The sequence below is a fragment of the Delphinapterus leucas genome, chromosome 1, assembly GCF_059928025.1.
Source record: "Delphinapterus leucas isolate spDelLeu-1000000601 "Yukka" chromosome 1, BTC_Dleu_Yukka2, whole genome shotgun sequence".
NCBI classification, from domain to species: Eukaryota; Metazoa; Chordata; class Mammalia; order Artiodactyla; family Monodontidae; genus Delphinapterus; species Delphinapterus leucas.
The window spans coordinates 147,522,018-147,546,337 of record NC_143129.1 but is presented as its reverse complement, the minus strand read 5'-3'; the positions used below and the strand labels follow the sequence as shown (position 1 = coordinate 147,546,337).

General features: G+C 38.0%; 1 protein-coding gene across 5 annotated transcripts in view; it reads left to right on the top strand.

Moving 5' to 3' along the window:
• Positions 1–24,320, top strand: part of OSBPL9 (oxysterol binding protein like 9) — a 167,824-nt gene that overhangs the window by 52,567 nt on the left and 90,937 nt on the right. For all 5 annotated transcript variants that reach the window (XM_022575670.2, XM_022575671.2, XM_022575669.2 and 2 more), the window contains exon 3: positions 7,932–8,010. In XM_022575670.2, coding sequence (XP_022431378.2) covers positions 7,932–8,010 — 79 coding nt within the window. The remainder of the gene's footprint in view (positions 1–7,931; positions 8,011–24,320) is intronic.

Below are 24,320 nucleotides of genomic sequence, written 5' to 3'. Positions count from 1 at the left end.
TTTTATTGGCATAAAGTTGCTTGTAGTAGTCTCTTAGGATGCTTTGTATTTCTGTGGTGTCTGTTGTAACTTCTTTTTCATTTCTAATTTTATTGAGTCCTCTCCCTCTTTTTCTTGATGAGTCTGGCTATTGGTTTATCAATTTTGTTTATCTTCTCAAGGAACCAGCTTTTAGTTTTATTGACCTTTGCTTTTGTTTTCTTTGTTTCTATTTCATTTATTTCTGCTCTGATCTCTGATTTCTTTCCTTCTGCTAACTTTGGGTTTTGTTGGTTCTTCTTTCTCTAGTTCCTTTAGGTGTAAGGTTAGATTGTTTATTTGAGATTTTTCTTGTTTCTTGCGGTGAGCTTGTATAGCTAAAACTTCCCTCTTAGAACTGCTTTTGCTGCATCCCATAGGTTTTGGATCGTCGTGTTTTCATTGTCATTTGTTTGTCGGTATTTTTTGATTTCCTCTTTGATTTCTTCAGTGATCTCTTGTTTATTAAGTAATGTATTGTTTAGCCTCCATGTGTTTCTGTTTTTTACGTTTTGTTCCCTGTAGTTAATTTCTAATCTCATAGCGTCATGGTCAGAAAAGATGCTTGATATGATTTCAATTTTCTTAAATTTTCTGAGGCTTAATTTGTGACCCAGGATGTGATCTATCCTGGAGAATGTTCCTTGTGCACTTGAGAAGAAAGTGTAATCTGCTGTTTCTGGATGGAATGTCCTATAAATTAAATCTATCATCTATTGTGTCATTTAAAGCTTGCTTACTAATAAAGTTTCCTTATTAATTTTCTGTTTGGATGCCCTGTCCATTGGTATAAGTGAGGTGTTGAAATCCCCCACTATTATTGTGTTATGTTGATTTCCTCTTTTAGAGCTGTTAGCAATTGCCTTATGTATTGAGGTACTCCTATGTTGGGTGCATAAATATTTATAATTGTTATATCTTCTTCCTGGATTGATTTGTTGAGCATTACATAGTGTCCTTCCTTGTCTCTTGTAACATTCTTTATTTTAAAGTCTATTTTATCTGATATGAGTATTGCTACTCCAGTTTTCTTTTGATTTCCATTTGTATGGAATATCTTTTTCCATCCCCTCACTTTCAGTCTGTATGTGTCCCTAGGTCTGAAGTGGGTCTCTTGTAGATAACATATATATGGGTCTTGTTTTTGTATCCATTCAGCAAGCCTGTGTCTTTCGGTTGGAGCATTTAATCCATTCACGTTTAAGGTAATTATCGATATGTATGTTCCTATGATCATTTTCTTAATTGTTTTGGGTTTGTTTTTGTAGGTCCTTTTCTTCTCTTGTGTTTCCCACTTAGAGAAGTTCCTTTAGCACTTGTTGTAGAGCTGGTTTGGTGGTGCTGAATTCTCTTAGCTTTTGCTTGTCTGTAAAGCTTTTGATTTCTCCATCAAATCTGAATGAGATCCTTGCTGGGTAGAGTAATCTTTGTTGTAAGTTCTTCCCTTTCATCACTTTAAGTATATCATGCCACTCCCTTCTGACTTGTAGAGTTTCTTCTGAGAAATCAGCTCTTAACCTTATGGGAGTTCCCTTGTATGTTATTTGTCATTTTTCCCTTGCTGCTTTCAATAATTTTTCTTTGTCTTTAATTTTTGCCAATTTAATTACTATGTGTCTTGGCGTGTTTCTCCTTGGGTTTATCCTGTGTGCGACTCGCTGTGCTTCCTGGACTTGCATGGCTATTTCCTTACCCATGTTAGGGAAGTTTTCAACTATAATCTCTTCAAATATTTTCTCGGGTCCTTTCTCTCTCTCTTCTCCCTCTGGGACCCGTATAATGTGATTGTTGGTGCATATAATGTTGTCCCAGAGGTCTCTCAGGCTGTCATTTCTTTTTGTTCTTTTTTCTTTATTCTGTTCTGTAGCAGTGAATTCCACCATTCTGTCTTCCAGGTCACTTTCCATTCTTCTGCCTCAGTTATTCTGCTGTTGATTCCTTCTAGTGTATTTTTCATTTCAGTTATTGTATTGTTCATCTCTGTTTGTTTGTTCTTTAATTCTTCTAGGTCTTTGTTAAACAGTTTTTGCATCTTCTCAATCTTTGCCTCCATGCTTTTTCCGAGGTTCTGGATCATCTTCACTATTATTATTCTCAATTCTTTTCCTGGAAGATTGCCTGTCTCCATTTCATTTAGTTGTTTTTCTGGGGTTTTATCTTGTTCCTTCATCTGGTACATAGCTCTCTGCCTTTTCATCTTGTCTATGAATGTGGTTTTTGTTCCACAGGCTGCAGGATTGTAGTTCTTCTGCTTCTGCTCCAGGAATACCCACTTTTGACCCCTGTCTTCTCAGTCAACAAAGAGACCCCAGTAGAGATTGCAACTTTTTCTCACCTGCCATTCTAGGGAGAACTGGCTATGACCGTGGTGTTGATGTTGATTTATAATTTAGAAAGGCCAAGAGAAAAATGTTGGAGGACTTACTACATCTGATACCCAAATGTAAAGGTTTCTAGAAGATAACATAGGAGAATATTTTCATGGTCTTGGGATTGGGAAAGAATTCTTAAAGAAGATACAGAAAACACAATCATAAGGTGTAAAACCAATACATTTTACTACATTAAAGTTAACTCTTCATGAACAGACATCATTATGAGAGTACAAAGGCTGGCAACAGGGTGGGAGAAGATTTGTGCCTAATTCATAACCAGTGAAGAGTTCACGTCTAGGATATATAAAAAACTCCTACAGATAATTAGAAAATAGTAGTCCAGTCTATTCAATAGGCAAGAAACTTGAACTGTTTCTCTTCAAGAAAAGAACAAGAGGATAGTCACATGGTCACAAATATGAAAAGATACTGAACTTCATTAGTTATCAGGGAAATATAATTGGGACCACTATAAGTTACTAGCACTCACCTGCCAGAATGACTAAAGTAAAAAAGTGTTAGTGAAGGTGTGGAACAGTTGAAACTTTCATACACCTTTGGTTGGAGTATAATTGGCACAGCTACTTTTGAGAACTGTTTGACAGTGTCTATTAAAATTAGCATGTGGGGCTTCTCTGGTGGTGCAGTGGTTGAGAGTCCGCCTGCCGATGCAGGGGACACGGGTTCGTGCCCCGGTCCGGGAAGATCCCACATGCCGCGAAGTGGCTGGGCACGTGAGCCATGGCCACTGAGCCTGCGCGTCCAGAGCCTGTGCTCTGCAACAGGAGAGGCCACAACACTGAGAGGCCCACGTACCGCAAAAAAAAAAAATTAGCATGTGCATACCATATGACCTAACAAATTCACTCCTGGACTGTGTCTAATAGAAATATAAGCATATATATAACAAAAGGTGAATAAGAATGTCATAGCAGCATGATTCTAATAACCTAAAACTGGACACAACATAAATGTCCATCTGCAGTGAAACTGATAAATTGTGGATATTCATACAAACGAATACTACATATAGCAATAAAAATGAACAAACCATTGCTATATGCAACATCTTTGATGATTTCACAAACATTATGTTGAGTGAAAGAAGTCAGACACAGAAGAAAATATGTTGTATGAGTCCATTTGTATGAAGTTCAGAGACAGACAAAACTAATTTTAATGTTAGAAGTAGAGATACTATTTACCTTTGGGTTGGAGGACAAGGCTAATGATTAGGACAGGGTACAAGGAGAGCATTTCTTCATTGAGCTTGTACGGTTATGATTTGTGTATGTTACCTTTCCATATAAAGTTGTTTTCAAATGATGTATGTAAAATGCTTATCACAGTGGCTGGCTCATTACTGCCAGTTCAATAACTGGCAGTGTTAACTTTTTACTATGGTTTAGTTCTCTGTGATGACAAGGTCTAGGGCAATGGTGTCTAGTAGAATTTACTGCAGTCATTAAAATGTTCTGTGTCTGCACTGTGTAGTTACATAGTCTCTATCCACATGTGACTATTGAGTATTTGAAATATGACTGAGGAATTTATTTAAAATTTTAGTTAATTATAATAAAAATTTAAATACCCACATGTGACTAACGGCTGTCATGTTGGATATGATATGATATCCAGGTCTAGGGAATTGCCGTGAGAATGAGTGAATGAAGGAGAATGGTAATGAAGTTTATTTGAGTTGAGTAAATCAAGAAACTGAGAGGCCAGAGTGTCAGATGAATTGTGCCTCTGTACATTGAAGAATGCTTAGGGTAATGGCAAGACTGGATTGGAGTGTGAGGTTGTAAGTTAGGTTCCAAAGTCTTCAAAGAAGCTTTTGGATAGAGGAGGGGAAAAATATAATGGACCAGGAAAGAATACTTTTCCATATAGGTTGTCAAAGATACTTAGGTAGAAATGTTTCTGAAGCACAGCTTAGGTAATAAAGCGTCATTGAAGGAGAGAATTTTAAGAAGGAAGTGGTCAGGGGCAGCAGCAATGCTTCAGAGTGGTGTTGTATGACAAAACTCTAGAGTAGTAAAGTGGTCATTGAAGACCTGTGAGAGTGAAGCTTGGTGCAGAGGTGGGGAAGGAAGCAATTGCTGGGAGTAGATGAAAGGTTAAGGTGTGGGCAATTTTCAGTAAGTTCCTCTGTGAAAGCAATAAGAAAGGAGGTGGTAGCTAGGGGGAGATGTGGGGGTTTGCTTTTGTTTAACAAATGGTGGGGGATTGAACTTGAGGAAGGACGTGAAAAAGTGAAATTTCTTGGTGTTTTCTTTCAGTGTATGGAAGAAATGTTGAGGCTGAGTACATATAGGATCTCTGTGAGGTGAGGAGGAAGTGGCTAGGTGATGACAGTGGAAAGGTTGGTTGGGCCAGATTTTGAACAACCTTGAATGGCATTATGAAGAAATGTTGACTTTATCTAATAGTTCATGGAGAACCAAGGAAAGTTTTAAGTATCTGGGTCTCCTGTAAGAGTCTGTGCTTTATAAACATTACTCTGGCAATAGCAAGGACTGTGGACTAAAGGTAGCCAGACTTAAAGAGACAGATTGCTTCATCAAGCAAGAAGTGATGAAACCCTGAAATAGGGCCGTAGCAATTCATAGGGTGGAGGAGAGTTGGCGAATTTGAGATTATAGTTCAGAAGTGGAATGAGCACAACTTGTGGTGATGGAATAAAGGAGAACAAGTATTAGAACCGAGAGGTTTCTATCTGAATTGACTAGGTCTAAACTGGTGAATTTACGTTAAGAAAGAACCCGAGTTTGGAATTGTGGTGAATTATATAACAGTTTTGTTGAGATATAATTCACATACCATACAATTCACCCATTTAAAGTGTGCAATTCAATGTTTTTAGTGTATTCACAGAGTTGTGCAACCATCACTACAATCGATTTTAGAATTTTTTCATCACCCTGTAAAGAACCTCATACCCATTAGCAGTCATTCCTCATTCTACCCCACCTCCTTCTCCAGCCCCTCAGCCCTAGGCAACCACTAACCTACTCTTGGTCTGTATAAATTTGCCTATTTTGGGCATTTCATGTAAATGGAATCATACAGCATGTGGTCCTTTTTGACTAGCTTCTTTTATTTAGCATGTTTTCAAAGTTCATCCATGTAGAGATCACTTTTTGCCTTATATTATGTATACTCACCTCTTTACATGTTTTATCTCCTCTACTGGAGACATTATTGTTATATATTCCAAGGCTGTATCTGGCACATATGCTGTATTTAGTTATGACTCAACAAATAATTGATACATCATAAGTGAGAAGGCTAACTCCATTAACCATGAAATAAAGTTAACCAGAATGAGTTACTCCCACACGTGCTTACCCACTAAGGTGTGTCTTTATTTGCTGTCATGGAATAAGTAGGTACCATACCAATGGTCTGGTTCTGCCATTAACTCTGTATGACCTTGGGTAAGTCATTATACTCTAGCTACACTTTCCATATGTGAAAATGGGGATAAAAATCCCTACCCAATATGATACAGAGGAATAACTAAGGTAATTCAAGTTGCTGGGATTTGGATAGAGTTGGGGTTCATCCAGACAGCCTCTGAGAAGAAATAAATACATGTTTCCCCTCCTATCTGAAAGAAGAGTGTTCTTATGAAACCTATTGTAAGGCGAAATGGGTAAAGTGAAAAAGCAATTACCTTAGGTTGCAGCTTCCTAACAGATACACAAAATAAGTAGAGGTAAAGCCCAGATGCTCACAGACACAGTTCAAAGCTGTGGCAGCTTGATGCTGAGTGTAGTTCCTGGGGAGGGAGTTCGGCGGTTCTACTCTTGCTATTTGGCGTGAACACTGCCTCTGTAACAGCTCAGGGCAAAACAAATGCTGAATGCGAGTTTTGCTTTTCACCTGTTTTCTGGAAATTTTCCAGATTTCTTTTGGTAAGTGAAAACAGGTACAGACGTACAATGGGGTTACATACCAATAAACCTATTATAAATTGAAAATATCTTAAGTCAAAAATGCATTTAATACACCTAGCCTACTGAACACCATAGCTTAGGCTCACATATCTTAAATGTGCTCAGAATACTTATGTGAGCATACAGCTGGGCAAAATCATCTCACTCAAAGCCTGTTTTATAATAAAGTGTTGAATAGCTCATGTAATTTATTGAATACTGTACTGAAAAACAGAATGGTTGATTAGGTACAGAATGGTTGTTGGTGTATCTTGTTCCCCCTTGTGATCACGTGGCTGATGGGGAGCTGCTGCCCAGCATCATGAGAGAGTATCACCACATATTGCTAGCCCAGGAAAAGATCAAAATTCAAAATTCAGAGTACGGTTTCTGCTGAATGTGTATCGCTTTCACACTATCGTAAAGTTGAAAAATCATAAGTCAAACCATTGTAAGTTGGAGACTGCTTTTGTGAAAGACCTGTATTAGAATAGACAAAGTGACATAAAACGAACTTTTGGAAGGGGTGGTGGTAACCTGTAAATGTTTGGCTCTATTACCTAATCCTCCTGGGATAGGAGTAGCCTTTTTTTTTCATGGGATTAGGTATCTTGGCCCCTTAAGTCCTTTCAATCCCCATTTACAAGGTCCTAGTTTTGTCTGTTGCATACTGCTTGTTTTGTCACCAACCTGGAGCATTACACCTGTGCCATGTTCTCTACCTATTCTCTCTGGAATACTTAAGACACTTATTTCTTAAGGACACTGACCAGTAGACTCCCTATTTTGCATAGCTTCATGTTGCTTTCCTAATTCCTGTTGTCTTAATATGCTGCATATAGTTGAATACCAAAAAGAAAAAGTTTAAAACCCACTCTATCCACCTTCCTGAAACAAACAACTTATAAATGCAGGACTACCTTACCCCCGCCCCCGCTTTTGGAGAGTTGTTCATGCTTTTATTTAGAAAACATATACTGAGTGTGTACTTGAGTGCCATGTATCAAAATGAATAAAGTAGTCCTTGACTTCCAAGATCTTGTAGCAGTTCAGTGGGAGAAGGCAGACATAGATAATCCCAGTATAATGTGGAAGTGCAGCAGCAGAGCCATGGACAGGTGGTTTTGAGAGCATACCTTGAAGAAGCCACTGGGACAGTGTTTTGAAGCAAGTGTTGCCTGGCATTTCTGAACTAACAAATATAACACAGAAGCAGCCTGATGAAGACTTGTGTTCTTGGAGCCTCAGAACAACCCGGTGACTCCCATTTTAGAGAGCAATCTAAAGCTCTGAAAGGATCAGTGGCTGGCTCTTAAACAGATTCTAGACTCAGCTTCTATGTTTATCCCCTCCCCCTCCACCATATCCATGCCCCTTAAGCAAGGGTAGAAAGTACCCTTGCAGAGTACTACAGTGCCCTGCCATCCGCTCGTTTAGTTCTTCCTCCTTAAGCAAAGCTAGAGTCTCAGATTCCCCTTTTCTGTGTCTAGCCTGCTTCCAGTGTCGTCGGTGCATTGAGCGTTACAGGGCTGTAGCAGTAGTGAATATTGCTGATGTCATTGTTTGCCTTATTGGGATTTTGCTCTTTGTTTCACAGGGAGCTGTGATTGGTATAGACGATGAGGACGACAGCACCTTCACAATAACTGTTGATCAGAAAACCTTCCATTTCCAGGGTGAGCTGAAAGAAAAGATTCTTTCTCTTCATAGTCCCAGCTGCTTCTTTCCTTCTCTTTTGGGTTGTTTGCTGGGTGACTTGAATGGTTTTGCAACTGATCCTGCATGAACGAGTGCACAGGAACGTTCTGGATGAAGTGGTACTGCAGGTTAGGCAGGGATTTAATCGTATCTGCAGTGGATACAGATCTATTTGAAATGACTGTGGATCTGGCTGCAGTTGAAAATTAAAAATTGAAACGATGAAAATCAGTGAAGGGAGAGAGTGATGGGCTGCTGCTGCTGGCTTGTGTTTGCAGAAGGTTGCTGGTCTTCTATCGAGGAGTGTGGCTCTGCTTCTGCATGAAAAGTCCAAAGACTGATTGTGAAGGCTGCAGTGTTTGTCCGTGTAAAACTCAAAATATAAATTGAAGCTAGTAGCAGCCTTTGGCTTAAAGGTTTTGCTTTGCTTCAAGAACTACAAGTTTGCATTCATTTCATCTGCATTTCTGCGTCTTGTCTGCCAGCCATCATTTCTCTGCTGTTATCCTTTTTATAGTTCATAACACCAAATGCCATCTGCCACTGCTATGTTTCGGCATTGCATGCTATGGTTCACCGATAGAAAGGGTAAGGTACTAGATGATCATTCTCATTTCATCTTGCTTTGAAAACTCTAAACCAGCAAATAAAAGTCAATTTTAATGATCCTGTCCTAATGTACCTCTCATCTATTAGGAATGCCTGTTAGCTTTGTTACTAATGTTTTTGCTATCTTGCCTATCCAGAGTAACCTCTATTTTATGTTTAAAGCAGTCCAAGAAACTTAAAAATTGAGAATATTTGCACTTTCTTTGAACTACAAGTGACAATGCACTGTGATAGATGCTAGGCATACCAAGATAAAGAAATAGTAAATTTATAGCTTACAAATGTTTTGGTTATGAAGTCTAACAGTGACCAGATATGTTATACAAGATGTTCCGACAGCTATTGTTCTTCTATACTAGGATAGTATATTGAAGTTATTTTATTTCATTGTCTTGTTTAAGAAATTGGCACATAGAAATGAAAGATCCAGCTTATATATAATAAAGATAAACCAGTGTACTCACTCGTGATATCTCTAATGCTGTTAGGAAAAAGCATTCTTTAAGTATTTATTATGTTTGGACATATTCTTTACTCAGACTGCTATAAACTAATGATGTCCTCCTGAAATTTTCCACTACATTTAATTTCATAAAGCATTTAAAATCTTATTATGAAAGCCCATGGCCTTTATTTTTAGGTTAAATATATACTGCTGCTTATAAATGAAAGCAGATAATGCCCACACTCTGGAACTCTTTACTTGAATGAAGTTGAATACTTTAATGTGTTTCAAGTAATAGCTGCTAGATGCAGGTGAAGGCTGCAGTATGGAATTCTCTCCTCTGCAGTTACTAAGGAGACATCTTCTTTGGACTTCCAGAAGCTGTATTGTTTGCCTGTTTAAAGGAGAGGAGACCCAGGCCCCTAGAGCAAAGGCACCTCTACCTTCTCTGATTTAAATTATTTATGTTAAACTGACCTCCCCTTTAACACTTCCATATTTATGTGGCTTGCTTATAGAACAACCAATTCCTTTAATGAATCATTTAAATGACAAGGATAAATGAAGTGTTATATGTATTTTTTAAATGGATACTTTTCTACTATAATAGTTATGGGAGTCTCAGGCAACGTGAGATTATCTGGCCTATGTGTGTGTAATTATCTGGCTTATTATGTGTGTGGAATCAACTGTATTGAGCTGTAATTAACATACAATAAAATGTACACTCTATAAAGTTCAATGAATATTGACATTTACTTACTCATATAACTGCTACCATAATGAAGATGTAGAACATTTCTATCACCCAAAAGATTCTTTTATTCTTTCAGTCAGTCTCCACTCCCAGCCTCTGGCTCCAGACAACTGCTGATCTATCATTAAAGATTAGATTTTTTTTTTTTTGGAGAGTTTCACATAAATGGAATCATACAGTATGCATTCTATTTTGTCTGGCTTTATTTTAGCTCAGTATAATGTTTTTAATACTCGTCCATCTTGTTGCATATATTGGTAGTTCCTTTTATATTGCTAAGTAGTAGTCTGTTGTTAGATATTATATTTTTTTGAAGGTTGAACTGTAGCATGTGAGAGGAAGACAGTAGTATAGGATGACACCATATTTTTGTCTTGAGCAACAAGAATTGAGTTGCCATTAACTGAGGTGGGGAAGATTGCAGGAGGAACTAGTTTGGGAGTGGCAGGTGGGCATCAGGAACTTAGCCTTGGACATACTTATAATCAAGTTCTAGATGCCTATCAGACATCCAAATGGAGATGTCAAGTAGGCAGTTGAAGTGTGGAATTCAGGAGAAAAGTCCAGGCTGAAGAAATAAATTTGGGAGTCATTGGCATATAGGTGGTTTTTAAAGCCATGAGAATTTGGGAATAAGTGTAGAGAGAAAAGAGAAGAGGTCCAAGTAATGAACTCTGAAGCACTCCAACATTTATTTGGAAGACACAGAGATGAGGCGGAACTAGCAAAAGGGATTGAAAAGAAGCAACCAAAAAGGAGGAGGAAAACCAGGTCAATGTGGTACCCGGGAAGTCAAGATAGAAAGTGTTTCTAGGAGGTGAGAGGCATCAGCAACTGTGTCAAATGCTCCTGATCAAGAAAGTTGAGGGCTAAGAAATGATCACAGAATTTAACAATTAAGAGTCTATCGGTAACCTTGAGAAGAGCAACTTAAAGATGAGAGTATAGACAGTGCTTTCAAGTTGTGCTGTAAAGGGAAGGTGAGAAATACAGTAGTAGCTGGAGGAGGGAAATGAGATAAAGATGAGATATCTTTTTTTAAAGATAAGAGCAATAATAGCATGTTTTTATGCTGTTGGTAGTGATTCAGTAGAGAGGGAAAAATTGATGATGCAAGAGAGAAAGGGGAGAATTATTGGATCAGTGTCCTTCAGAAGGCAAGACAGGATGGGGCCTAATACACATGTGGGGCATTGCCTTTGGCTGGGAGCATGGACAGTTCGTCCATAGTAACAAGAAAGAAAGTCAAATGTATGGAAATATATGTAGGCAGGCTATTACCCACCACCTTCATTTCCACTATGGTTTGAATCTCTAACTGACCTACATGTCCTGTATCCTGAAACATCATTTGTTAATAATTGAGAGGACTGGTGCCATGAAGAGAACAAACTTTCCTGAAACAACAGATAATTTTTCATTCTAATGATTCCCAGTTCTGGTAACTTGATATTTCAGAATATCTCCAGTTTTAAAGAGATGCCATAAAATTCTTTAAACAAAGTTAATTTAAATTAACTTTAATTTTGAAAAAGAAATACTCTATTTTTTCCCCTTTAGGTAATAATTGAAATTACAATCCTAGCATGTTAGAGCTTTAAAAAGGTTTGAAAACGACAGCTTCATTTTTCAGAGATTAAAAAGAAAATAGTTGCCAATTCATCTTTATAAACTGGCTCTTTCCTTTTGAGCAATAGCAAAAAGTGATCGCTTTTCCTATTAGTCAGCCAAAGTCTTTTGCATTTGGCTTCTTGGTTAGACATTGTGTGGAAAGCAGTTTTGGTATTAATTAGACCGGCTGTTGAGTTCAAATATTCAATGTATGTCTAGTATGTGTACTTCCTGTGCTCAGAACTGAGGGTATACAGGTTAATAAGACATGAGCCAGGAAGTTAAGGAGCTTGTAAAGAAGTATATAATGTAGTATGAAATATGCTGTAGTAGTAGAAATGTGTATAGAACACTGAAATAATGGAGAGGCAAAAGAGACAATCACTCAGTGCTGCACAGAAGAGCAGAGTTTTTCTTGTTACCGAGTAATTCTTTTTAAAATAATCAAAATTTAAAATTATACTAGTTCTAAAAGTTTTGAGTTGTTCAGAATTATATAATATAAAAATTAAAAGTCCTCTGTCACCAGGCTCTGTCTCCCACCTCTCCCTCCTTACCTCCTCTAACTGGTAGAGTTCTGAAGATTGAACAGAAATTTACCAGGCAAATGCGTTGTTGTAGCATGTACAAAGCTATGGAAATATGATGCTACCGGATATGTTCAGAGAACTACGAATGTTTGGTACCTTTAGAACAGTGGGCAGGAGATGAGGCTGTAAAGATAGTCAGAGGCCTACATCTAACATGAAAAGGTTTTAATTTTATCCTGAGTCTGTGAGGAGCCAATTAAGCAGAGTTTTAAGCAGAGAGGAGACGAGTAAGACAGGGGCTCTAGATAAATAGCCTTGATTGTTAAGGCCCTGAGTGGATTAAAGCATTGGTAATGGGGAAGGAGAAGAGGAAAATAGACTTGAGATTTTTAGGAAGTATTGATAAATCTTTAGGAACTGTTGATTGATTGGAAATGGGAGGTGAGAGAATGAGAGTAGTAAATGTGTTAGTAAGGCTTGGCTTACTCTTTTGTTTGGATGTTGTCAACGTCTGAAATAGAGAATCTAAAACAGAGGTGGTGAAGGACTTATATTTGAGGTGTCTGTGAGACTCACAGGTATTGATGGTGATGCCAATTGGATCTGAGTCTGGGCTGGAGATGGAGATTAGTGTTATCAACATATTGCTGGAAGGTAGAATTAAAATTTGAAAAATTGAATGCCTCAGGGCTAGGCAGATAAGTAAATGAGTGAAGAGTAAAGCTGACTGAAGACTAGCAATTTAGAGAACTCATGCCCTATTTGAAGTGGTAGCTGCTACTTAATTCCAGACAGTTGTAGGCTTTTGGTAATGCTTGTCCAGTGTTGCTAGATCATCCAGTTTTTCAAGAGAAGCCAGAAATCCAGATTTTTTTGTGCGTGAGAGTTTGAATATGTGAGTGTTAAATCTTCAGGTTTTAAAAAACAATTATGTAGGCCCACAAGATGTATCTATGAGCTAGATAAAATCTCTGGATTTTCAGTCTGTGGTTAAAACTGTAATAGTTGTGGGTATGAACCTCCTGGGAAATCTGAGTGAAAAGAGAGCTGAAAAGCAAACCTTGGAGTGCACTAGGGTAGAACCATCAATGGGCTCAAAGGAATGCTCAGAGAGGTTGGGGTGAAAGCTACTAGCTTCAGCCATATGAAAGTACGTACTGTTTTTATCAGTCAAAAGTAGTTACATATCAGCAGTTCATATGTCTCAACCTAATAAAAGACTAAATAGTCTATAGTTCATACTAATAATTAGAAAAATACCCAGTTATTTGAATTTTACCTTCAAATAAAATTAAACCTATTTAATGCTTTGATGTATATATAAATATGTATATATTTATAATATTACTGATAGTGTATTGGAATAATAGTAATAATAATAATAATGATAGCTACATTTATCAAATGTTTATTTTATGCCAGGCACTATTCAGAGGTTTATGTAGGTTAAGCTGTTCAGTTCTCACAACCTTATGAAGTAGGTACTATTATTGTTTTTATTTTATAGATAAGGAAACTGGGGGCCACAGACACGTGGTATATTACAGAACTGGAATTTGAACACAAACAGTTGTGCTCTAGAGCCATTCTCTTAACTGCTACAAAAAAGGTGTTATAGAAATTTATCAACTAGTTTATAATTAACTTTTATCATTTTGTCAGAAAAGGAATTAATGTAAAATATAAGGAAGTTTAAATTACAGTGCAGTTTAATGCAATTAAAAATTTTTCTGGTGTTAATGTTCCACATGTTCCATTGCTTAGTAGAAATAGTAGCAATAGTGGTGGTAACAACTACTATTACCACTGTCTTATAAACTAGGCACTGTGTTCAACAGGCAATGTGCATTACTTCCATAATTCCTAAACTCCACAATGAGGTAGTTATATTTCTCGTTTAAGAGTCAGAAAAACTGTTTCAGAGAAGCTAAGTGCCCAGTATTAGTAGATTGTGCCCAGGTCTGTCTAGATCCATAGTTCTTGAAGTGTGGTCCCAGACCGGCCAGATCAGCATCACCTGGGAACTTGTTAGAAACACAGAATCTCTGGCTGAGCCCCAGACTTGCTGAATCAGAAACTCTGGGAATGAGCCCTCTCTAGTGATTTGACACACACTAAAGTTTGACAATCATTGATCTGGATCCAGTGGTATCACATTTTTATTCCACTTTACTCTCATAACCTTATACATTAGATGGAAGTATCCCCAATTTATATATGAGAGAAGTGAGACACAGAGAGACAAGGATCTTGGCCTTGATCTTAGGTCATCTTTTACTATGTCCTAACCTACACAGAAGGTGTGTCTTGCCTTAAGTAAACCTGGTATGTGAAAAAAATCTAAATTTTTTAAAGATGGAAATTAGGGATATGTGTATGATTAGTTCTTCATAAAATAATACTTTACTTTGAAAGGACTTTAGTGAAGACATCTTTTAATCAGTGTGTTCTCCAAAATGATTTCAATATGAAATTTGTTTGCAAATTTATTTGGGTATACTTTTAAAGCAATACAAGTTGCATAAGACAAAATACAACATTTTTAGACAATAAAAAAATGTTTAAATTAGAAGAACCTTTAGGAACTGTGTAAGTCTTAGCGGAAGTCATCTGTGGTTGGGCTGATAGCTGACCTTTTCAACTCAGTCCATTAGAGCTTGCTCATTTATGCAAATGCAAAATTACTACAAACCAGCCCAGTCATGAAGGAAAGTGTTTAATTCAGCATTAATCATTTAGAAGAAGAGACAGTACATCATTAGACTAACTTGTGGTTGCAGGCAGAAGTAAACAGATTCCATTATCTTCTGTTGACTACTGACTTAACAAAAATTTCCGTCTGCAGTTTTGTATTTTTTATTTTTATGTGATAACCCCTCCTCAAAACAAAATAATCATTTATAGACTTGCTATAAGGGAGTAAGTCAGCTGTAACTAATTCTCTAATTAGATGTTATAATTTCAGTAGGCATTAAGTGGGGAAATGCCACTGAATTCATGTAGTGGGAGTTTGTTGTGCTATTGTAGGAGGACCGGACCTCAGTTGGTGTACCTTTCTTCTTCTTAATTTGCTTTCTGTTCAGGATCCTCCCTGAATATTTGAAATTATAATTTATCTAAATTTAACCAATTGTGGACTGTTTGGCTTACTGAGTCAGTATTAGAGTGGCTATATAATTTTATTTTCTGTTATTTACATTTTATCCCACCATTTCCTTTTTTATAACTTCCTTATTATTTATTTATTTTGGGGGGCGCTGCGTTGGGTCCTCGTCACTGCGTGCAGGCTTTCTCTAGTTGCGGCGAGTGGGGGCTGCTCTTCGTTGTGGTGCGTGGGCTTCTCATTGCGGTGGCTTCTCTTGTTGCGGAGCATGGGCTCTGGGTGCGCGGGCTTCAGTAGTTGTGGCGCTCGGGCTCAGTAATTGTGGCTCACGGGCTCTAGGGCATGCAGGCTTCAGTAGTTGTGGCATGTGGGCTCAGTAGTTGTGGCTCGCAGGCTCTAGAGCACAAGCTCAGTAGTTGTGGCACACGGGCTTAGTTGCTCCACAGCATGTGGGATCTTCCCGGACCAGGGATCGAACTTGTGTCCCCTGCATTGGCAGGCGGATTTTTAACGGCTGCACCACCAGGGAAGTCCCCTTTTTTATATTCTCTAAGTAGTAAAATTAATAACTGCTCACTGTAGAAATTGGGAAAATATAGAGTAGTATAAAGGTGATACTAATAATCACCCATAATCCTACAACCCAAAGATAATTATTAGTAACATGCTTGTGGATTTCCTTCTGATATTTCAGTTGTTTGTGAGTGTGTGTGTTTGTGTGTGAATTTTACAAAATTGAGTCATTCCGTGTAAATAACTTACTTACCATTCTTTCAGTTTTAAATATTATATCATGAACATTTCCACATGACACTGAATGTTCTAAGAAAATATGATTTTTAATAGTTACGTGATATACCATTTTATGAATAATCATACTAAACCATTAATCTATATTGTATAGGTTTTTCTCTATGTTAAATAATACTGTGTTGAACATCCTCGTACATAAATCTTCAACCAAATCTCTGTTTAGCTTAGGACAGATAGATTCATAAAAGTTTGTCAGAACAAAAGACATAAATATTTTTAATATTCCTGAAACAGCCTTCCCCTATAGCTTTCAAGGGAGATTGTCAATTTATACTCCCCTCTTCTTCATCAAACCCTTCATCAGCATTTAGCATTATAATTTTAGAAGAATGCCAACCCAGTGTCCTCTTCTCAAGAATATTTTTAATGTGTTTATTTCTTATTTGGTGAATCGCTCATTCTTTTATTTGTTTTCTTTTACAGTTCACTTATTTTAATTGCACTTAAGTTTTTTTTTCTACTTTCCATTCATTTATTCTTTAATTATTATTATTTTTTTAACATCTTTACTGGAATATAATTACTTTACAATGGTCTATCAGTTTCGGCTGTATAACAAAGTGAATCAGCTATACGTATACATATATCCCCATATCCCATCCCTCTTGCAGGAATCGTTTGTATTTAGAAAGGATCCTTAGAAAATCTTTTCTAAGAATCCATTGTATTCCTGCAGTGTCAGTTGTTACTTCATAGAAAAGAACAACCTGACACTGAATCAGTTGTTACTTCTCTGTTTACATTTCTAATTCTCTTGATTTCAGTCTTCTCCCTTTTTTTCTTGATGAGTCTGGCTAATGGTTTATCAATTTTGTTTATCTTCTCAAAGAAGCAGCTTTTAGTTTTAATGATCTCTGCTATTCTTTCCTTCATTTCTTTTTAAAAAAATCTTTAATTTTTAATTTTTTTTAACATCTTTATTGGAGTATAATTGCTTCACAATGGTGTGTTAGTTTCTGCTTTATAACAAAGTGAATCAGCTATACATATACATGTATCCCCATATCTCCTCCCTCTTGCATCTCCTTCCCACCCTCCCTATCCCACCCCTCTAGGTGGTCACAAAGCACCGAGCTGATCTCCCTGTGCTATGTGGCTGCTTCCCACTAGCTGTCTATTTTACATTTAGTAGTGTGTATATGTCCATGCCACTCTCTCACTTCGTCCCAGCTTACCCTTCCCCCTCCCCATGTCCTCAAGTCCATTCTCTACATCTGCGTCTTTATTCCTATCCTGCCTCAAGGTTCTTCAGAACCATTTTTTTTTAAAGATTCCATATATATGTGTTAGCATACAGTATTTGTTTCTCTTTTTCTGACTTACTTCACTCTGTATGACAGACTCTAGATCCATCCACCTCACTACAAATAACTCAGTTTCATTTCTTTTTATGGCTGAGTAATATTCCATTGTATATATGTGCCACATCTTCTTTATCCATTCATCTGTTGATGGACACTTAGGATGCATCGATGTCTTGGCTATTGTAAATAGAGCTGCAGTGAACATTGTGGTATATGACTCTTTTTGAATTATGGTTTTCTCTGGGTATATGCCCAGTAGTGGGATTGCTGGGTCATATGGTAGTTCTATTTTTAGTTTTTTAAGGAACCTCCATACTGTTCTCCATAGTGGCTAGATCAATTTACATTCCTACCAACAGTGCAAGAGGGGTCCCTTTTCTCCGCACCCTCTCCATCATTTATTGTTTGTAGATTTTTTGATGATGGCCCTTCTGACTGGTGTGAGGTGATACCTTATTGTAGTTTTGATTTGCATTTCTCTAGTGATTAGTGATGTTGAGCATCCTTTCATGTGTTTGTTGGCAATCTGTATATCTTCTTTGGAAAACGTCTATTTAGGTCTTCTGCCCATTTTTGGATCGGGTAGTTTGTTTTTTTGATATTGAGCTGCATGAGCTGCTTATAAATTTTGGAGTTTAATCCTTTGTCAGTTGCTTCATTTGCAAATATTTTCTCCTATTCTGAGGGTTGTCTTTTCACCTTGTTTATGGTTTCCTTTGCTGTGCAAATTCTTTTAAGTTTCATTAGGTCCCATTTGTTTATTTTTGTTTTTATTTCCATTTCTCTAGGAGGTGGGTCAAAAAGGATCTTGCTGTGCTTTATGTCATAGAGTGTTCTGCCTGTGTTTTCCTCTAAGAGTTTTATAGTTTCTGGCCTTACATTTAGGTCTTTAATCCATTTTGAGTTTATTTTTGTGTATGGTGTTAGGGAGTGTTCTAAATTCATTCTTTTACATGTAGCTGTCCAGTTTTCCCAGCACCACTTATTGAAGAGGCTGCCCTTTCTCCGTTGTATATTCTTGCCTCCTTAATCAAAAATAAGGTGACCACATATGTGTGGGTTTATCTCTGGGCTTTCTATCCTGTTCCATTGATCTATATTTCTGTTTTTGTGCCAGTACCATACTGTCTAGATTACGGTAGCTTTATAGTATTGTCTGAAGTCAGGGAGCCTGATTCCTCCAGCTCTGTTTTTCTTTCTCAAGATTGCTTTGGCAATTCGGGGTCTTTTGTGTTCCATACAAATTGTGAAATTTTTTGTTCTAGTTCTGTGAAAAACGCCATTGGTAGTTTGATAGGGATTGCACTGAATCTGTAGATCGCTTTGGGTAGTATAATCATTTTCACAATGTTGATTCTTCCAATCCAACAACATGGTATATCTGTCCATCTGTTTGTATCATCTTTAATTTCTTTCATCATTGTCTTATAGTTTTCTGCATACAGATCTTTTGTCTCCTTAGGTAGGTTTATTCCTAGGTATTCTATTCTTTTTGTTGCAGTGGTAAATGGGAGTGTTTCCTTAATTTCTCTTTCAGATTTTTCATCATTAGTGTATAGGAATGCAAGAGATTTCTGTGCATTAATTTTGTATCCTGCAACTTTACCAAATTCATTGATTAGCTCTAGTAGTTTTCTGGTAGCATCCTTAGGATTCTTTATGTATACTATCATTTCATCTGCAAATAGTGACAGCTTTACTTCTTCTTTTCCGATTTGGATTCCTTTTATTTCTTTTCCTTCTCTGATTGCTGTGGCTAAAACTTCCAAGCTATGTTGAATAATAGTGGTGAGAGTGGACAACCTTGTCTTGTTCCTGATCTTAGAGGAAGTGGGTTCAGTTTTTTACCATTGAGAACGATGTTGGCTGTGGGTTTGTCATGTATGGCCTTTATTATGATGAGGTAAGTTCCCTCTTTGCCTACTTTCTGGAGAGTTTTTATTGTAAATGGTTGTTGAATTTTGTCAAAAGCTTTTTCTGCATCTACTGAGATGATCATATGGTTTTACTCCTTCTGTTTGTTAATATGGTTTATCACATTGATTGATTTGCATATATTGAAGAATCCTTGCATTCCTGTGATAAACCCCACTTGATCATGGTGTGTGATCCTTTTAATGTGGTGTTGGATTCTGTTTGCTAGTATTTTGTTGAGGATTTTTGCATCTATGTTCATCAGTGACATTGGCCTCTAGTTTTCTTTCTTTGTGACATCTTTGTCTGGTTTTGGTATCAGGGTGATGGTGGCCTCGTAGAATGCGTTTGGGAGTATTCCTCCCTCTGCTATATTTTGGAAGAGTTTGAGAAGGATAGGTGTTAGCTCTTCTCTAAATGTTTGATAGAATTCACCTGTGAAGCCATCTGGTACTGGGCTTTTGTTTGTTGGAAGATTTTTAATCACAGTCTCAATTTCAGTGCTTGTGATTGGTCTGTTATATTTTCTGTTTCTTCCTGGTTCAGTCTTGGAAGGTTGTGCTTTTAAGAATTTGTCCATTTCTTCCATGTTGTCCATTTTATTGGCATATAGTTGCTTGTAGTAATCTCTCATGATCCTTTGTATTTTTGCAGTGTCAGTAGTTACTTCTCCTTTTTCATTTCCAATTCTATTGATTTGAATCTTCTCCCTTTTTTTCTTGATGAGTCTGACTAATGGTTTATCAATTTTGTTTATCTTCTCAAAGAACCACCTTTTAGTTTTATTGATCTTTGCTTTTGTTTCCTTCATTTCTTTTTCATTTATTTTTGATCTGATCTTTTTGATTTCTTTCCTCTGCTAACTTTGGGGTTTTTGTGTTCTTCTGTCTCTGATTGCTTTAGGTGTAAGGTTAGGTTGTTTATTTGAGATGTTTCCTGTTTCTTGAGGTAGGATTGTATTGCTATAAACTTCCCTCTTAGAACTGCTTTTGCTGCATCCCATGGGTTTTGGGTGGTCGTGTTTTCATTGTCATTTGTTTCTAGGTATTTTTTGATTTCCTCTTTGATTTCTTCAGTGATCTCTTGGTTATTTAGTAGTGTATTGTTTAGCCTCCATGTGTTTGTATTTTTTACAGTTTTTTTCCTGTAATTGATATCTAGTCTCATAGCGTTGTGGTTGGAAAAGATACTTGATATGATTTCAGTTCTCTTAAATTTACCAAGGCTTGATTTGTTACCCAATATATGATCTATCCTGGAGAATGTTCCATGAGCACTTGAGAAGAAAGTGTATTCTGTTGTTTTTGGATGGAATGTCCTATACATATCAATTAAGTCCATTTTGTTTAATGTATCATTTAAAGCTTGTGTTTCCTTATTTACTTTCATTTTGGATGACCTGTCCATTAGTGAAAGTGGGGTGTTAAAGTCCCCTACTATGATTGTGTTACTGTCGATTTCCCCTTTTATGGCTGTTAGCATTTGCCTTATGTATTGAGGTGCTCCTATGTTGGGTGCATAAATATTTACAATTGTTATATCTTCTTCTTGGATTGATCCCTTGATCACTATGTAGTGTCCTTCTTTGTCTCTTGTAATTGTCTTTATTTTAAAGTCTATCTTGTCTGATATGAGAATTGCTACTCCAGCTTTCTTTTGATTTCCATTTGCATGGAATATCTTTTTCCCTCCCCTCACTTTCAGTCTGTATGTATCTCGAGGTCTGAAGTGGGTCTCTTGTAGACAGCATATATATAGATCTTGTTTTTGTATCCATTCAGCCAGTCTATGTCTTTTGGTTGGAGCACTTAATCCACTTACATTTAAGGTAATTATCGATATGTATATTTCTATGACCATTTTCTTAATTGTTTTGGGTTTGTTTTTGTAGGTCTTTTCCTTCTCTTGTGTTTCCTGCCTAGAGAAGTTCCTTTAGCATTTGTTGTAAAGCTGGTTTGGTGGTGCTGAATTCTCTTAGCTTTTGCTTGTCTGTAAAGATTTTAATTTCTCTGTCGAATCTGAATGAGATGCTTGCTAGGTAGAGTAATCTTGGTTGTGGGTTTTTCCCTTTCATCACTTTAAATGTGTCCTGCCACTCCCTTCTGGCTTGCAGAGTTTCTGCTGAAAGATCAGCTATTAACCTTATGGGGATTCCCTTGTAAGTTATTTGTTGCTTTTTCCATGCTGCTTTCAATATTTTTTCTTTGTATTTAATTTTTGATAGTTTGATTAATATGTGTCTTCGCCTGTTTCTCCTTGGATTTATCCTGTATGGGACTCTCTGCACTTCCTGGACTTGAGTGACTATTTCCTTTCCCATAGTAGGGAAGTTTTCACCTACAATCTCTTCAAATATTTTCTCAGTCCCTTTCTTTTTCTCTTCTTCTTCTAGGACCCCTATAATTTGAATGTTAGTGCATTTAATCTTGTCCCAGAGGTCTCTGAGACTGTCCTCAATTCTTTTCATTCTTTTTTCTTTATTCTGCTCTGTGGTAGTTACATTCCAGTATTTTATCTTCCAGGTCACTTATCCATTCTTCTGCCTCAGATATTCTGCTATTGTTTCTGCTATTGATTCCTTCTAGAGAATTTTAAATTTCATTTATTGTGTGGTTCATCATTGTTTGTTTGCTCTTTAGTTCTAGGTCCTTGTTAAATGTTTCTTGTATTTTTTCCATTCTGTTTCCAAGATTTTTGCATCATCTTTACTGTCATTATTCTGAATTCTTTTTCAGGTAGACTGCCTGTTTCCTCCCCATTTGTTTGGTCTGGTGGGTTTTTACTTTGCTCCTTCATCTGCTGCATATTTCTCTGTCTTCTCATTTTGCTTAACTTACTGCATTTAGGGTCTCGTTTTTGCAGGCTGCAGGTACATAGTTCCCGTTGTTTTTGGTGTCTGCCTCCAGTAGGTAAGGTTGGTTTAGTGTGTTGTGTAGGCTTCTTGGTGGAGGGGACTGGTGCCTGTCTTCTGATGGATGAGGCTGGATCTTGTCTTTCTGGTGGGCAGGACTGTGTCCGGTGGTGTGTTTTGGGGTGTCTGTGAACTTATTATGATTTTAGGCAGCCTCTCTGCTAATGGGTGGGGTTGTGTTCCTGTCTTGCTAGTTGTTTGGCATGGGATGTCCAGCACTGTAGCTTTCTAGTCTTTGAATGGTGCTGGGTCTTAGCATTGAGCTGGAGATCTCTGGGAGAGCTTTCGCCATTTGATAGTACATGGAGCCAGAAGGTCTATGGTGGACCAGTGTCCTGAACTTGGCTCTCCCACCTCAGAGGCACAGGTCTGACACCCCACCGGAGCACCAAGACCCTGTCAGCCGCATGGCTCAGAAGAAAAGGGAGAAGAAAAAAAAAAAGAAAGAAAAATAGTAAAATAAAATAAAATAAAGTTATTAAAATAAAAATAGTATTGTTAAAATTAAGAAATAAAAAAGTAATAAAAAGAAGAGAGCAACGAAACCAATAAACAAATCCACCAGTGATAACAAGCACTAAAAACTATACTAAGATAAACAGAAAAAGCAGAAACTAGTCAGTCACATACAGCAAACCCCAAGTCTACAGTTGCTCCCAAAGTCCACTGCCTCAATTTTGGGATGACTCATTGTCTATTCAGGTATTCCACAGGTGCAGGGTACATCAAGTTGATTGTGGAGATTTAATCTGCTGCTCCTGAGGCTGCACAGAGAAATTTCCCTTTCTCTTCTTTGTTTGCACAGCTCCTGGGGTTCAGCCTTGGATGGGGTTCAGCCTTGGATTTGGCCCCACCTCTGCATGTAGCTTGCCCTCTGGCGTCTGTTCTTCCCCTGGACAGAAAGGGGTTAAAGTAGCGGCTGATTAGGGGGCTCTGGCTCACTCATGCTAGCAGGAAGGAGGGGTACGGAATGTGGAGCAAGCTTGCAGCAGCAGAGGCCGGTGTGACATTGCAACAGCCTGGGACGTGCCATGTGTTCTCCCGGGGAAGTTGTCCCTGCATCCCGGGACCCTGGCAGTGGTCGGCTGCACAGGCTCCTGGGAGGGAAGGTGTGGATAGTGATTCTTAATGGCTTGCACACAGGCTTCTTGGTGGCTGCAGTAGCAGTCTTAGCATTTCATGCCTGTCTCTGGCGTCCGTGCTGATAGTCGCAGCTCACACCTGTCTCTGATGGTCATTTAGGTGGTGTTCTGAATCTCTTCTCCTCGCCCACCCCGAAACAATGGTGTCTTGACTCTTAGGCAGCTCCAGACTTTTTCCCAGACTCCCTCCTGGCTAGCTGTGGCGCACTAGCCCCCTTCAGGCTGTGTTCACGCAGCCAACCCCAGTCTTCTCCCTGGCGTCTGACCTCCGAAGCCTGAGCCTCAGCTCCCAGCCCCCGCCCACCCCGGTAAGTGAGCAGACAAGCCTCTCAGGCTGGTGAGTGCTGGTCGGCAGCGATCCTCTGTGCGGGAATCTCTCTGCTTTGCCCTCTGCACCGCTGTTGCTGCTCTTTTCTCCGTGGCTCCGAAGCTTCGCCCCCAACCACCCCCCATCTCTGCCATTGAAGGGGCTAGTGTGTGGAAACTCCCTCCTTAACAGCTCCTTCCCAGAGGTGCAGGTCCTGTCCCTATTCTTTTGTCTGTGTTTTTTCTTTTGCTCTACCCAGGTATGTGGGGAGTTTCTTGCCTTTTGGGAAGTCTGAGGTCATCTGCCAGAGTTCAGTAGGTGTTCTGTAGGAGTTGTTCCACATGTAGATGTATTTTTGATGTATTTGTGGGGAGGAAGGTGATTTCCCTGTCTTACTCCTCCGCCATCTTGAAGTGTAATCCTGCCTCACTCATTCTTTTGTCCATGTTTTTGTTGTTGTTGGTGTGCTCATGCTTTTCTTATACCCTTCTTTTTGAAAGGGAATAGGGAATAGTCTTAGACTCATTCATTAACCATACTATCTAAAATTGCTGATATATGTTGTTAAGTAATTTTTTACCCAAGTTGGACCCATTGCTGGTAGGTATTATTGTGACGAGTAAATGTAGATATATAAAGAAAAGCATTTCCCTTCTTTAGTATATAATGTGTAACTGAAAATATGGATGGAAGTAAACTGAGTTGAACAAAGACTTGCAGGGTATAAGGGGGATGTATTCTCATGACATACTACAAAGTCCTTAATGACACCTTACCTTTTAGACATAATATTTATTCTTAAGATATAGTCGTACATTTTATACCTTTCCTTTAAAAATGAA